The sequence below is a fragment of the Rhodnius prolixus genome, unplaced genomic scaffold, assembly GCF_049639745.1.
Source record: "Rhodnius prolixus isolate KJV_2025 unplaced genomic scaffold, Rpr scaffold_8, whole genome shotgun sequence".
Classification (NCBI taxonomy): Eukaryota; Metazoa; Arthropoda; class Insecta; order Hemiptera; family Reduviidae; genus Rhodnius; species Rhodnius prolixus.
The window spans coordinates 22333171-22348679 of NW_027411593.1; the positions used below are offsets into that span (position 1 = coordinate 22333171).

A 15509-nucleotide genomic window follows, 5' to 3' on the forward strand; every position below is an offset into this window, starting at 1 on the left:
TTTTTATTATAAACTTTTAAACAATTAATTTCTGTAGCGTAGTTTCATTAATAGGAACTAATAAAATAAATACAAATTTTGTTTAATTTAAAAGGTTAAATAATTCAAAATGTCAGTTAAAAACGATACAAATGTATTTACAAAATTTTTACATAATACAAACATAAATTCTTTAATTTTCACTAAAAACAGCCAGTTTCCAGTGAGTATCTATGTTCATATCTGGGGGATATTTAAGTTTAGCATCTGGAAAACAATAGAAGCATTAGTTTCAATCTATAAACTTAATCTTACATGAAATCATTAATTAGGAAAAAAAAAAAACTAAGAAGAACATGAAATAAAAATAAAAACAAATCTCGTTTGAAAAAGAAAGATTTTCTATTAATTACATTTCTATTTGTTAAGATTGAAAACTGTAACTGGAACTAGAAACTAACTTCAAAACAATAAATTAATGCTATCAACCTTACTTACAGCAGTGACATTACCACGAACGTTCTTTGTGGATAGAAGGAGATTTCCAGGTAAAAAACAGTATTAAATGGTGGATCTAAAGGATGCTTGTCCTCTAAAAGTAATCTTTAGAGGCAGTAGTCAGTTACTATTAGGTTATTGCTTAAATATTGAGTGCAAAAATCAGGAAAATAAATAAATTCGAAGAAGCACTAAGAAATATACTTCTCAATAAATAGTTTACAAGGGCACTGCACTGCTAGAAGATAAGTGTCTAGGACAGGGGTCGGCAACCCGCGGCTAGCGAGCCGCATGCGGCTCTTTTATCCAAATTTTGTGACTCTTCAGCCTGTCCGAAATGTATATTTCCATTTTATTGAAACAAATGAAAATTTCATTTATTAAAGTAAAGATATTTTTTCAAAAATAATTTTAAATGTGATAGGTTTGAAATTGAATAGAATTATATTAAAATACAGTACGTAATATATAGGACTACCGCCATTTTCATTCAAACAGAGGTTTAGTTATTATTTATCTGTTTATTTACTTTGTAATAAGTGAAAATAAATACGTATATAAAACATTTAAATGTTATTGAATATCATAAAATAATAATTTTTGAATACAAACGATCTACAGAGTTGTTTACACTATCATCCTTGCGGCTCTTGGTAAGATTTATTAAAATTATTTAAGGAGAAATGGTTCTCTACTTCAAATAGGTTGCCGACCCCTGGTCTAGGAGAAGTAAAAGTAGAGATCAGTTTGGCAAAGAGTACTTCAATTAAGTAGACGAATAGTGATGCGAATTCAGAGTATTGAGTTTTAGAATATTTCAAATCTGAAACTAAAAAATTAACTAAACTAGATAAACTAAAAGAAATTATTACCGAGTTACTTAAAAAAACTCTTAGTGCTTTAGCAAAATCTGTTGCACTCTGGGTGAATGTATTTTTTTCGATTTGTTCGCTTTGGGACAAAAACTAATTAGAGTTTATCAAGGAATAATTAATAGTACCCACCCATCTAGTGTGTACTTACAATGGTAAACTAAATTGTAGGTGATTCTAATTTCAGAACAACTGCAGAAGTGCTGGTTTCAAAGAATCTACGATAATGTGTGATAGGAACATGCAAAGTAACAGTCAAGTTAAACATTGGTTTGGAGAGAATAGGGCACACGCAAGCAAGATAATAACGGGTGAGAGAGATACAATTGAAAAATTCTGACAATCGTAGCATAGCAAACCATTTATCAACATTATTTTCTTACCTATAACAGCAATTTCGTTCTCATTAGGATCCTAAAAAATGATGTTATTTAGTAGAGTATATCTGTTAAAGAGAATTTTTTTCTCCAAAATCTATTAATAAATTAATAATCTATCTATACCTTTGGCCAGACATCACTTTTTATGTCATCTATAATTTTTAAGAAATCTTCAACATTATTTTGAAGTGTTGTACCTTTCTCATCAGAATTTAAATGAAGAAGAGCAACAGAAATGTTTTTAGCTTCTTCTATAAAATAATTCTTCATATAAGAAAATAGTTTATAAAAATGTGTATATTTCTGATTTAAACCACATACCGATAATCTTCTCCGTCATTACTATAGTCTGGCTTAAAGTTGATAAAAGAGCTTCTTCTTCCCGAGGATTTCCTTCTTTTAAACTCCACATTTTTCTACTCATTTTTTTGGTCATTTTACTGGACTTTGAACTAACAACGAATACATTTTTTAAGCAGTAGTAAATACATGAATAATAAATGTAAAAAACCGGTAAGTACTTACAATGAAGACTTTTGGCTTCTCGATGAAACACTACTAGTATCACTCATCTCATCTAATTCATAAATATTAATTAAAAAAATGATCTAAAGAAAATTTACAATTTAATTAAAATTAAACTGACCGAAATCTCTAATTATTGGTTTATTGAGTTTCTCTAATCTGACTTGTTTCAACCTTGTATTGAAACCAATCAATTTGTTTTTGTTAATATTTATTTCTTCTATTAATGCAGCTGCAGCATCAAAAGCACTAGTTTTAATTGTTGTTTCTGCAATTAGAAGTACCTCATTAGAGAAAATCTCTCAGTTTACCGACTTCAAAAATTTCTGCATTGGTGATGGATTGTAAAACATTAAACTAACTGGAAATTAAAAAATAAAAAAAACAAAATTTAAAGAAAGTTTTCAAAACAAACCAATGAGTTGATTCAATCCAGAAGTTTCTGCAATATAAAGCGCTTGCTCCCACAAATGACCTTGTAAATAAATTTCAATAGCTTTGTTTGTATCAGCGAAGCAATCCTTATACATTTCAGCTGCTTCCCTGAACTTGTGGGAAGAAGTTAATGTATTGCACAATGAATCTCCAAGCTTTCTTAATTCAATATCGCTAAAGGAAAAGACAAATTTAATCAGCAAATAATACTCGCCTATTAAAAATAAATCTAGAAAAATATTTACCTGTAATTAGAACGGTTTGCAAGTAACATGCATTTCCTCCAGTTTCCAGATTTTTTAAATGCATTTATTGCTTTAGGAAGGTTGTTGCTTCTCATATAAAGAACGCCTGCTTCTTCAAAACTTGCTTGCTTAAATAAATAATCTCCATACATGTTAGCTGCTTCAGTAAATCTGTCAAAATATGATTATTTTTCACAGAAGCAAACACCATCTATTCTTGGTAAAATAACCCAAAAATGTTTGAAAAAAGTATACCTTTCAGGTTGACTTTTAAATAAATCTAGAGCTAAATTATATAACTGATGTTCTTCTATTAATGAGTACATTAATTCTAATTTATCATCACCACATTTGGATAAGTTACGCAATGCAGAATCTTGTCTTCTCAACATTTTATCTATTTCATACTTCATATAGTTACTATCCATTTCTCTGAGAGAATTCAAAAATGGAATGTATTCTTTTGGATCCATTTGTGATTTACCTTGAATATTTAAGAATTTAGATCAAACTGAGATATTTGCAACATGGTAAGAAAATAAATTGGAAAGTGTAAAAAATGTAAGGATGAAAATTGCCAAGATTCGCAAGATTTCTAAGACAAAAAGTGTCCAAATAAAATTGCCTTAGAAAAAATAAAGCAAACCTGCCGGAAAACTGAAGAAAAAATTAAATGATTATGTAATCGTACTTAAAAGATGAATAACGTTCAGCTGAATTGATTAGCTGAAATAGACGTAATCTAAAGTCAGTAATTTAAAACAAACGCGAATGCTTGCGTGAAATGTTCATATACTCGTACTCAGTGTCGAACCGTTCATTCTTGGATCTGATCCGAATTATCAGGTTCTAGTTTACACATTTTTTTTTCAAAATATATTTAATTCTTACTCTAAAGAGCAGTCTACCTCATTTCTTCTTATTAAGGGTTCAAAACAAATATTACTAGAAAATTATTCTAATTAAAGTTAATTGTAATTGTTAGTTACGAAGAATACACGACGTTTCGCCCTAATTTTTTTGATTCAGCGAGTTTCAATATCGATATTAAAGAATTGACATAGTCGCAATACTTTGCTTCCTTCAGTAGTAAAGAAAGTAACAAATTATTAAAATATAATAAGCGATAATGATTTATTCACTCTCGTGCGTAGAACAAGTTCTGACAGCGAACGCTTCAAAATCTACACATAGAATTAATACTGCTTGTTGTTGTGAGCCTCATTAAGGAACCATGTTAGCATTCTAAATAAAAAAATGCATACCTGCAATTTGTAATGCTGCTTCAAGATTGTAAGATCCAAGTGCTTCATTATATAAAGTGTCAACATCCACTAAAAATAGCAAGTGCTGCATTGCTTGATCACTATTGGCTAATTTAATGGCTTCGGCTATGTTTCTTGATTTTACTAAACAACTAAGTATTGGTAACATATATTTATGCTCTTCTTCAGAACTTTGGAGGGCTTCCAAAAGTGTGATACATATTTTATTTATTTTTTGTTCTTCAGGATAAATCAGCTGTCTCTCCTGAAATATCAAATATGAACGTACTGTGATTTTTATGTTTTTGAGTTGCGTTGGATACCTTACACACACACACACATATATATATATATACACACACACGAGTGAGAGAGAACTCTGAGGACATTTATATCTCAGGACGGATATTTCAGGTGAAAATAAAAATACAAATTCTGCACACTTTCTCTTAGTATGAACGAAAAAGTAAAAGTACTCCACAATCCCATCATATTTTTATATATATATGTTTTCAACGAAAATTGAAGTTAATTCTCTTATAATTTTATTCATACACTTACAGAGAACACTTTCTAAAAACTTCTCTTTCGGACACAGACACTTCAAATCGGTTATTTGCTTGAAAAACTCTGTATCAATATAAGTAAGAGAAGACATGAATTAAACTATTGATCAAGAAGAAATAAAATTAAATACCTGTTTGTAATACTGCGAGTAAATTCCTCTAGTAACATCAGTAGGCAATAGTTCTGTGACGAATAAGGTAATCCACTGTGGATCCACAACTTGTATAAAATGTTTTATATTGGCAAAAAATTCAGAAGGATTATGATCACAACATAAATCAAAACTAATTCTCTGTCTTCTTAATAATTGGATGGCCTCTTTATATAATTTCTTATCAAGTAACTTTCCAGCATTCATAATTGTTAAAGCTCTAGGTTGGATAGATTCCAAGTTTCCTCTAGGCAACTGCATAATAACGGTTTGTCCAGTCACGGCAACTAATTTACTGCCTCGTTCTAATTTTCGAACTGATATTTCTTCAACCTAAAATAGTATTCAGGATTGTTTATAAAACTGTATTAAGATATTAAACAAAAAACAAACAAATAATCTTAAAAATGTTTTCTCAGCCTATTCACAATGGGGGACACATTTTCTGCATTTGTAACTATATTTAGATACAAACCGTCTCGCTAATGTTAAATTATGACAATTCAATTTGAAAGAGTTCTTTTGGAAGAGTTAAAAAGACATTTGGTTCCTAATTTCTAACAGAAAAACTAATTTTTCCAAGTTTATTGTTAAAATTTGAGATTGTATTACTGCAAATCGAAAGAAACTAGCTTTCCTCGAAGGAAAGAAAATTAGTTTTTGAATGTTGCTGAAACGATCCTTAAAATTTTGTATTTCCTAAATATACAATATTTACCGAGAACAATATTTTCCAACATGATTTCTAACAAAACTTACTGCCTTCTGATTTTCGTTTTAACTCTAGAACTAATAAGTAAAGTAAAGTAATTGCCTATTTTTTCAGGCGGGGCTTAACGTCCAACTACCAATTAGGTGTCGTGGACGGAGGCGACTAGCAAACATACTTTACTGTAAATTTCTTTTATTAACCATTAAATAAAATCCAAGGCCTAAGACCGGGAATCGAACCCAGTACCACAATACATATTACTTTAGAACTAATATTTTTTCAACTTGAACAATTATCCGAAGGTTAATTGTAATATGCACAATTTGTAGTTCCCTTGAAAGAATATTATGACTCAGATTTAATAAAAGCTATATGCTAACTTTTCTATTATCATTACGAAGATGGATTGTAATAACTACAGCTCACTGTCCGGTGATGGTCAGTGTTGTCTTTAACGAGAGAACACTGCCCGGAGGCCGGCAGTGCACTGGAAAAAGCTCCGGGCGCCAATAACCTTAGATGTTGACGCGCCTTAAATCATAAAAAATAAAAAATAAAAAAAATAATAAAAAATAACTACGCTTTGATCCAGGATATCCCTTATATAGAGGTTCAAATCATGCCACGGAAAATAAATCTTATCTGTACCCTTTTAAATTCAGCCATAATCACTAATCACCTTAACCACTTAGAACAAAGCAGCAAGCGTAAACCACTTCCCAAATACCCGCTCAACCTCGGATGATTATCTTTACACAGCTCTGAACATTAAAAAAAAACTGTTTAATATCTGCATAACTTCACAGAAATATGTAGTTGAACAATTATATTGTGACTTCCGGTGTATTCGGGACATAATATTTGACTAACATAATATTTAATATCTGCAAATAATTAACTTACTTCTGATCCTTCTGAATTCATTAGGAGAAGTGTATGATTAGATGTAGTAGCTAGTATAAACGGATAATGTATCAAAAAAGATGTTATATTATTAGAGAGAGTTTTGCCATTTTTATATAAACGATTCCATTCGCTTAAACCATACTTGTCTTTTGAATGTGCGACCACATGGTAACAAGGTTCCGGGAACCCAGCTTTTATTTCACTTATAGAATTCTTTTCAATATCATATTCAATGCATCTTCCATCCAGTAAATACATGTAAACATCCTTAGTATTTGCAACTACAGCTATGACGTGATGATTTATCTCTGAATTATTTCTGGAAAATGATTTAAAACTTAAAACAAGATGGCTATAAAGTGGATTTGACTGTTTACTAATTAAACTAAATGGATAACATTCATATCATATACAATGTAAAACAACTATAAACGTACACTAGCTCTAACTTATCTTCAGCTATCTGAATATTCATGACTTTGGAACGACCTCCTTCAAATATACTAACACCGATAATCGTAGTGTTGGTAACCCACGCCCAGTGGTGCATGGTTAAATCAGAGAAACATTTTTGTGTAAATAATTCATCAATTCCTGTGATAAACGTAAATTTAGAAAATCAGTATCATTGATATATTACACATTATGTAAATTAAATACAAATGACAAAATTTACTTGCTTGAGATATATGGTTCTTCTGAATTTTCACTAAAGAAACAAAATTTTCCATCACATAGCAAGGCACACATAAAATATTTGCATTCTTCATCCCTGAAGGTCAAAAAAACATTTATTTTCAAGCTTAAAACAAAGCGCTATTGCACAATATAGTATATTAACTAAATAAAAAAAGCATTTATCTTTTTATCTATGTTCTATAATGATAAAACGAGTTATAAACTACATTCATAACAAATGCTCTCAGATCTTTATAAGGAATCACACACCTGCAATACACGTTTACAATTCAATCTTTGAATTTCATCCGGACTCTCCCAATATCACCTAAAATGGAGTCCTCATGGTTATATAACCATGATTTGAGCAGCACGATCTAGGGCGAACTTACTTCACTTGTTCTTACCTGATTACATATTTTATGCCTTTCACATTCATTTAATAATACAACTGTTATCACAACAGATTGCTCCAGGAAGCAGCACTCCCACTAATTCTTTTCATCTAAGTGCCCCAAAGTATGTTCTTCAGATAGATAGATAATATAGGGGGCCGCTACAAAGCTAAAACCAATAAACCTAGAGATTTTGTCTCCCTCGAAGTGTAAGAACGGAAAGTCTCAGTGCTGCCTAATTACTGGCTTTGCTTTTGGGTACGCTGAACCCAAAGCAAATCAGCTATTTCTGAGTGAACTACATGAATTATGTTGCTGATGACAGCGTCAGCTTTAGGTCGCAACTCTCAAAAAAACTAAGATTCTTGAAGTATATTATTTAAAAAAAAGCTTTTTTTTTTGTAAATTAAGTACTTCATTTAATTAAAAAATGTGTCAACATCGGCACCTGGTGCCTTTTCAGTGCATCACCATCCTCCAGACAGTGATCTACAAAAAGCTCCTAGGAAGAAAATATCAAAGGAAAATATCAAAAATATCCGGGTGATATTATGTTTAAAAATATTACTCACCCATATGTAGGAGGATACAGTATTTGATTTACAGAAGCTGGACATTTCAAAGTCCATTTACTCATTGGAGGCGGAATTATGGATGAATGGAACGGCGTCAATAAAATTGTCTCTGGAATAATAATTTTGCCCAATTAATTTTAAATTTCTAAACCTTATTTTATTTAATAAGACATTTTTGTAATGGAAGATTTATTCAATTAGTAAATCAAATCCTCAGATCCATTTTTTCACTTATTATATTCAGTTAGGTATTAATCAGTTTGATCCAGCAACCTGTTTGTTACTCGTACTATCATGTCCGCTCGAAAGGAATTTTATTGGTGTTGTTCAACAAAATTAAATATTAAAAATAAAAATAAAAACAGATTGGAAACGCACTGAACGTATGCTCTGATATATATTATTTACGTTGTTACAATTGCAATTTTTTTATCACAGTAAAAACTCTTGACTATAAATTCTAAAACTAATATATTCTCAATAAAGAATCAAATATGCACACAAAATCATAATAAGAAATGTAATAAAAATCAACGCTCACCTTTATCAATTACTGAAATATAGTATTTATTAGCAAAAGAAGCATAATTGCTATGGTCAATAATCCAGGAAAATTCGAATTCATAGAATGTTCCATTGCGCAGTATAAGATGCAATTTATTTTCTCGATCCTCATCCCAGATGATTTTAGCCTTCGGAGTAATTAATACTTTAAAACATCAAACATCATCATCATCAAGGCAAACAACGCACATTACTTCAAGTTATTATTACTTACCACTTCAAAGCTTAATAGGAACATCTGTTTCAAGAACCAATGATAATTGCTACACGTCCATAACATTAAATATGTTTTAGTTAATTCACTTTGCTTCACTAATAAACATAAAATATTGGAATCCATATTCCAAGACATATGTTTTACCTAGAACAGGTAAACAGGATATTAAGATATGATTACGAAACTGGTCTAGGAATTGTAGTCAGCGACCACTTCGGTTTCTATAAACTTCTTGTAATATGGTAATAATAATAAAATTAGTTTCAAACTGATTTAGCCTTGGTGGACAACGACATTCACGATTTGATACAATTTTTCAAGATAAGAGAAGGCGAGAAACTGGACTATGCCCATGGAATTAAGCAGAATATGTTTCAACACTCGGTCTTCAGTTTTAAACAAGCAAATTTATAATTCTCGAATCAAGTCTAACAACAAAATTATGAGGAAGTACAAGTGCAGCACTAAACAATGAGTGTAGGTAGCTAGCTACTGGATAAAAGAGAAATTAGGTCACTAGCTTTAAACACTTACATAGGTAAACATGATTTAGGGAATAAGATTAAGGAGAATTAAGATTACAGGCAAAATGTTTAAAAATGTTAATTTGTATTACTTATCTATCAGCAATGATATCAGTAAAACGATAATCTCATACTCATGGAACACGATGACCCGTGGCTAATAAATAATAAGAAACCTAAAAGTCAATTACAGGCCAATTTGATTACATAAAAAAAAGGTGAAAAAAAGAACAGACAAGCAAGTGTTGAATCCAAAATGAATCAGCCAACCATGGGACGAAACCAGCAGACGAGAAAGTAGGGAAGGAAGGTTCCGTAGTTTTGGGTATGAATAGTTGTTGACTTTCATAAAAAAGATATACACATATTTAACCGAAAAACAATATTTATTGAAGATAGAACATGTGTAAGATGCTTACTTTAAATCCTTTAGGAAGCTCAAAGTCGAGATGTTTTAAGCCATTTTTTTCCAAAAACGAAATTACATACTTATTAGCTAATTGTTGACTAAATGCAATCAGATTGCCTTGTGGCCTCCAACTCAACGGTCCATCTAATCCTTGGAAACGATGAAAAAATAATATTCATTCTAATTGCAAGTAAAAAACTGAAATAATAATTGACATTTTAAATAATATATTCAATATCAATTTTACCACTTACCTGCCATATCTTCGTTAATGCATACAAAAGGACCATCTTTAGAAAAAATTTTTATCCTTCTTTTACAAGAGATTCTGCACCAAAACCCAACAGCCAACAGAGAGCTATCTCCTCTCCATGTTATGCAAGGAGATTTATCAAACGAACCTTCCAAATTCGAATCTAAGTTAGGTACAACAGCTTTTTTTCCTTCCATACCGCGAAATTGTGTTTCTTTCTTTCCCCATCCAATGTTGACAAGTTTTTGTCCCTCTTGTGATGTGTCAGCCAAATCATATTCAAAGATAACGTCAATAGTTGAAGTCAACATTGCAAGTTTAAGTTTATTGTCGCTAGTTACTAAAGCTCCGACTTCTTTATCCGGGCTCCATTCTATAACTTGTATTTCTTCATTTAAATGTACTACAAACTCACTGATTATGGACGAAGAACCTGGTTCAACTGTAAAAGATAAAACTTCGCCCGTCTCGTGAAAGCTATATAATGCATCAAAAATGTCAACGTATAAAGTTCCCTTAACTTGTGGGCATTGTTCAGGAAAAAAATGAGATAAGCTGCACTTGGACAGTATTCCATTAATAGTTAACAAATAAAGAGTGTCACCTTGAAATACAAATAAATTTCTCCAAAGCGTTTTACCATCTGAATTTGTTGTGGCTTTTCCGCTTGTTACAAAATCACAATTCATACCCGCAATATCCTGCTTTATTCCCAAAGAAACTTTTAGATTTCTCATTTTTTGACTATTTAAATGACAACATGTGAATTCCAACGAACACTAGAAGGTAACTATAAGGTTTACTTGATCAGGTTTTAGAAGAAGTTAACTTGGTTTGCTGTAGAAATGAGCTATTCAGGCTCAAATAAGTTATTAATGAAGGTTGATGATCAAGAGGCATAATAAATTCACATTAAAAACTATTCTAGGATATGGAAGCTTTATCACGAAATAAACTTCGCATGGAGGTAAGAAACGTCTTTTATGAGGAAGAGTTATGTGTTATAAACATGTTAATCATATGCAGAGTGCAATTCCATGTCGTTCTTTTTGGTTTAAAAAATAGATGTGCAAGCTTGTTTTCAAATTAATGTGTTTTCTTATAAAATTCATTAGCTTCATTGCGCTACTTACCATACTTTTCTTGATTCAAAGACTTCTGACATTTTAAATTGTCAAGAAACATGAAACAAAGCTGATCCTCTGCTTAACTAGCCGTACCACGGAAACATGTCGATAGCCTCACTGCCTTTTCTTTAGCAGCATCTCCAAATAAAGAAAAATACATTTGTTTCCATTTATGAGAATGTCTGCTTTAAAAATAATTTGCCTGCGTGCGCGCTCCTGCACTAGGTCGCTGTAACAATCTTCAGAGGTTCATTATGTTGGTTTTCCTTCTAGTTCCAGTCCATGCGACAGTCAATTGCTCGAGGAAGAGTGCATTTGTGCCGAAAATTAATAGCAGATATTAGAACTCTTTCCAAGAAAAAAGTTAATGACCAGTTAAAAAATGAAAAGAATCATAGGAAAATACAAAGATTGACCGATGAAGTTCATGAGTTGAAGGTAAATATACATTTTTAGTTTGATTAAAATTCTATTTAAGTTAGATTATAACTAAAGTTAACTATGTTTGAGTGCTTGAATGTCTCAAAACTTGACCATTGTCAAACAGTAGTGCTTCAATTCACGTTTCATAATTAGAGCTTAAGTTTTCACTTCGAAAGAACGAAGATCAGCTAGCCCTTTCAGGCCCAACCAGAGGTTGTTTCAGGTCTTAATGGCCAAACTCTGGGAATCACTTGAAGGGCTCTAATCTCTGGATACTTAAGATTAATTACAGGATATGCAGACAGGAAATTTAATTCCTTTTTAGTCAATAATCGAATTTTTTGTAGCCTCAGTATATCTGAAATATTATTAATTTTATAAGATATTTATTAGGTTGTGAAAAGTATTGGTGAAACAAGTAAAATACTTCCCGAACGAAGGATTTTTTCGATAAAATTTACTAGACATTTTGTTGCATTGTACTATCAATTGACCCCATGGATTTGACTTTAAGGAACTAAAGCACCCAGTGTCGTGAATTTCTTTCTTTTCTTAAACTAACCTAATCAGACTGTCCATTTACATGTGCTTTCTGAATTTGAATGGGTTCGTAAGATTCCCTACGGTCTTGAAAATAGCCCATCCGGCATTATCGGGCATAATTTTTTTAGTAACCTCAGACGATGAACTTCTCGCTTGCCTAAGGCTTTCACTTACAATTTATAAAGGCTTGTTGCTCACTACCATATGAGAAACCTATGGCGTGTACTGGAAATAGTACGAATTGGCAGAATACTTAAAGAGTGCAACACCAGCATTGACCCTAAAAATAGAATAAATAAGTAAAATAAAAAAGGCTAAATATGGATATAAACGTGGTTGAAGAGAGGTTCAGAGGAAAATACGTACTTCATAAAATTTGATAAATAAAATTCTTATTCAATTTGACAATATTTTTTGCAGCAAAACTACCGCTTTTCTAGCTATTTTGGCTCTGTAAAGAGTCAAGTGTTTCCAGCTACCGTACTAGCCTAGTTCTCTTCTTTTCAGCCTTACATTAATTTTTTCTGTCAAACCTTTTCCAGGCTTACTCGTAAAGAGATTTTCTACAAACAATATCTATTTTGCTCGATAACCTATTATTAATGTACCATTTAATGTATGTCTCTGCGAACTTCAGAATAATGAAGCTCCTTCCTTTCTTCAGGCGTACTTTCTATTATTTGTCGCAGAATTACTAAAAGTGATTTCTCTGAAATATTCCTAAATTCCTCTAGAAAAATGTTTTGTACCATTACTTTAATCTTTTAATCAAACATACGCGCATATACGTTTGAAAGCTATCAATAAGTGTCTTATTGGACCTAAAAATTTAGAATCACAGTAGCCGTCCTTGATTTTATATTGCTCTGATTCAAGTCACTGAAAGTTTTCGTAGGCCATAAAATCAATTATTATTTTATGTAAATTATTACTAAATTGCTACTTATTCTTTTAACTATTCTGATTTATGTATTTCAGCAACTGAAGCTGAATTCAATTGCAGAATTCGTGATTTCTCATACCGCAGAATCGGCTGAGTCGTTGAGGAAAAACGTAAGTTAATTAAAAATAATGTTATATTATTGCTGGTTTAGAGATTGAGTATTCTTCCTGTTCAAGTTTGAGTTGCATAGCTTATTTGTGTTTTATTTCTTGTAATCGTATCGCTTAATAAGAAGATTGGAATGAGTAAAGTGGTATTCCCAGTTGAGGGATTTTGATGCTGATTCATTGTCAAGTCATATGTCTACATTCAATTTTGTGTTTACAGCCAGAAGTTTCATCACGACAAAGAGCATTAGCGAAATTGGCTTTACAAAAGCTGATAAAACCAATGGTGGAATCGTTTCATGAAAAGTACCAAAATTGGCAAGATTCATTACCTAAGCTTTTAGTTAAAAATACTGATCAAACGGGTGTCGCAGCTTCTACAAATATAGAAAACAAAATTAATGAAGAGATTAGAATATCAACCAATGAAGCAAACGATGCTGAACAAAATATATCAATGGGCAAATATGTCAGCGACAACGATAGCAATGAAAGTAGTTATTTCAGTAGTGACAGTGTTAACCAGTTCGACATATCAGATATTAGGCCGAAGAAATTTATTGGCGTAGAAGGTTCTGCATCATTTGATGAGATAAATTTAAAAAAACCAAATGACACAAATCCTTTGAAAAAAAATACAAAGATTAAAAAAAAGGAAGTAACTATTTCAAAGAAATCTTCTGTGAAGTGTTCAACTCTTTCTTTTAAGAAAACCAAATCAAAAATCTTAAAAAAATCATCGAGTGCGCAAAGCAAAGGAATAAATTGGAATATCCAGAATATTGCAGAGTGCGCAAGTACGTCAGAGAGAGTTGACCATGAACCTCTTGACCAAAATAATGATATTTTGGGAAAAAAAGAAGAAAGAGAAGAAAACGATCAACAGAAGGAAATAAAAAATAATTTAGTACAATTCAGAATGAATAGTTCTTATTCTAAAGGAGTAAATGAAGAGTTCACAGAAGAGAAATTTCAACTTAAAAGTGTTGACATAGAGGATATTTCCGGAAAGAAAAGAAAGAAAATTAAAATGTCTGTTTCACCAGTTAGAAATCTTGATAAATTCAGAGCATACCAGAATCAGAAGAGTAAAGATTTCCCTTTGAATTCTGAAGAAGATGAAGGTGATAATATTGTCTGTAATGAGAGTGAAGCTTCACAAAATGACAATCCAGCAAATTTAAAAACAGTTAACTCAGAAGAAAAGTTCGAGGTATTTGTTTCTAAGAAAGTTGAGCAAGATGTACCAACGTTTTGTAAAATAGAAAACAAAAGTGAATCATTTCAGATTCAACAGCACGAAGACCCGTTTTTTCTAACAAAAGATAATGAAAAGTATATGACTTTCGGGAAAATTGTTGCAGAGTCGAACGAATCGTTGCCGAAACCTAAAGAATTAAAAACTTCAATAAAAAGTTGGACTAGTGAAAAGAGTTTTAAAAATTTAAGGAATGGTGACAAATTTCAGAGGAATGATGATTTATTAAGGAGAAGAAACAAAAGAAATTTACCTTTAGTCGAAAACAAAATACAATTACATCCATCTTGGGAAGCAAGAAAGAAAATAACCACAATATTACCATTTGAGGGCAAAAAAATTTCTTTTGACGATTAATTTAAAATTAGAAGTAAGCTTTGTAAATAAATAAATCTTTTAATGAATAATTTTATTATTACTCTCTCTATTGAACTCCTTTTCCAAAATTATTTTGTAGAAAATAAAAATGTATATCTAGTGTTTTGATGTTTTAATTGTGACAACCCATAATTAGGCAAACAAAAAAATTTTTCATGCCAACGAATTTAAAAAAAAAACTAACACATTGAAGCTATTGTTGACTCATACTCGTAGTTTGGGTCACTGTGAATGAGCATAGATATGTTAAGCAAACTATAAAATCAGTATGGGTAAGTGGAGCTCTAGCAAACAATAAGAAGAAATTTTACAAACTGTAACTAAATTTAACAGAAAGAAAAGGCTTTTTAGCAAACAAATGTTGAATTAAAACTGTCCGGAAGGACAGTTGTACACGGGTTGATCGTAAAAAAGTGCACGAAAAAGCGTAACGTTGAAAAACACCCGACTTTGACAATTTTTTTCTCTTTTTCTATAAAAGATAAAATTCCAAAATTTTCTTTAAAATCAAGAGCAAACTCTCCTTTATAACTGTAATTTTTTTTGCAACAACCCAGATCTAACAGATTTCGAGAAAAAA

The 15509-nt window shown here is 31.2% G+C and overlaps 2 protein-coding genes across 2 annotated transcripts; one reads left to right on the forward strand and one right to left on the reverse strand.

Moving 5' to 3' along the window:
• Positions 1-112: 112 nt before the first annotated feature.
• On the reverse strand, positions 113-10961 carry Elp1 (elongator complex protein 1). The gene is made up of 19 exons (XM_074122047.1): positions 10152-10961; positions 9908-10047; positions 8962-9108; positions 8725-8875; positions 8181-8292; positions 7216-7307; positions 6973-7129; positions 6533-6854; positions 4897-5250; positions 4200-4464; positions 3190-3418; positions 2935-3105; positions 2670-2863; positions 2376-2522; positions 2255-2306; positions 2051-2181; positions 1853-1980; positions 1733-1763; positions 113-246 (listed from the first exon to the last, which is right to left on the reverse strand). Exons 1-19 carry the CDS (start codon positions 10885-10887, stop codon positions 173-175), a joined length of 3633 nt encoding a protein of 1210 aa, XP_073978148.1. The 5' UTR covers positions 10888-10961; the 3' UTR covers positions 113-172.
• Positions 10962-10976: 15 nt separating this feature from the next.
• Rlb1 lies at positions 10977-15031 on the forward strand. The gene is made up of 4 exons (XM_074122048.1): positions 10977-11117; positions 11551-11715; positions 13222-13296; positions 13514-15031. Exons 1-4 carry the CDS (start codon positions 11082-11084, stop codon positions 14906-14908), a joined length of 1671 nt encoding a protein of 556 aa, XP_073978149.1. The 5' UTR covers positions 10977-11081; the 3' UTR covers positions 14909-15031.
• The last annotated feature ends 478 nt before the right edge of the window (positions 15032-15509 follow it).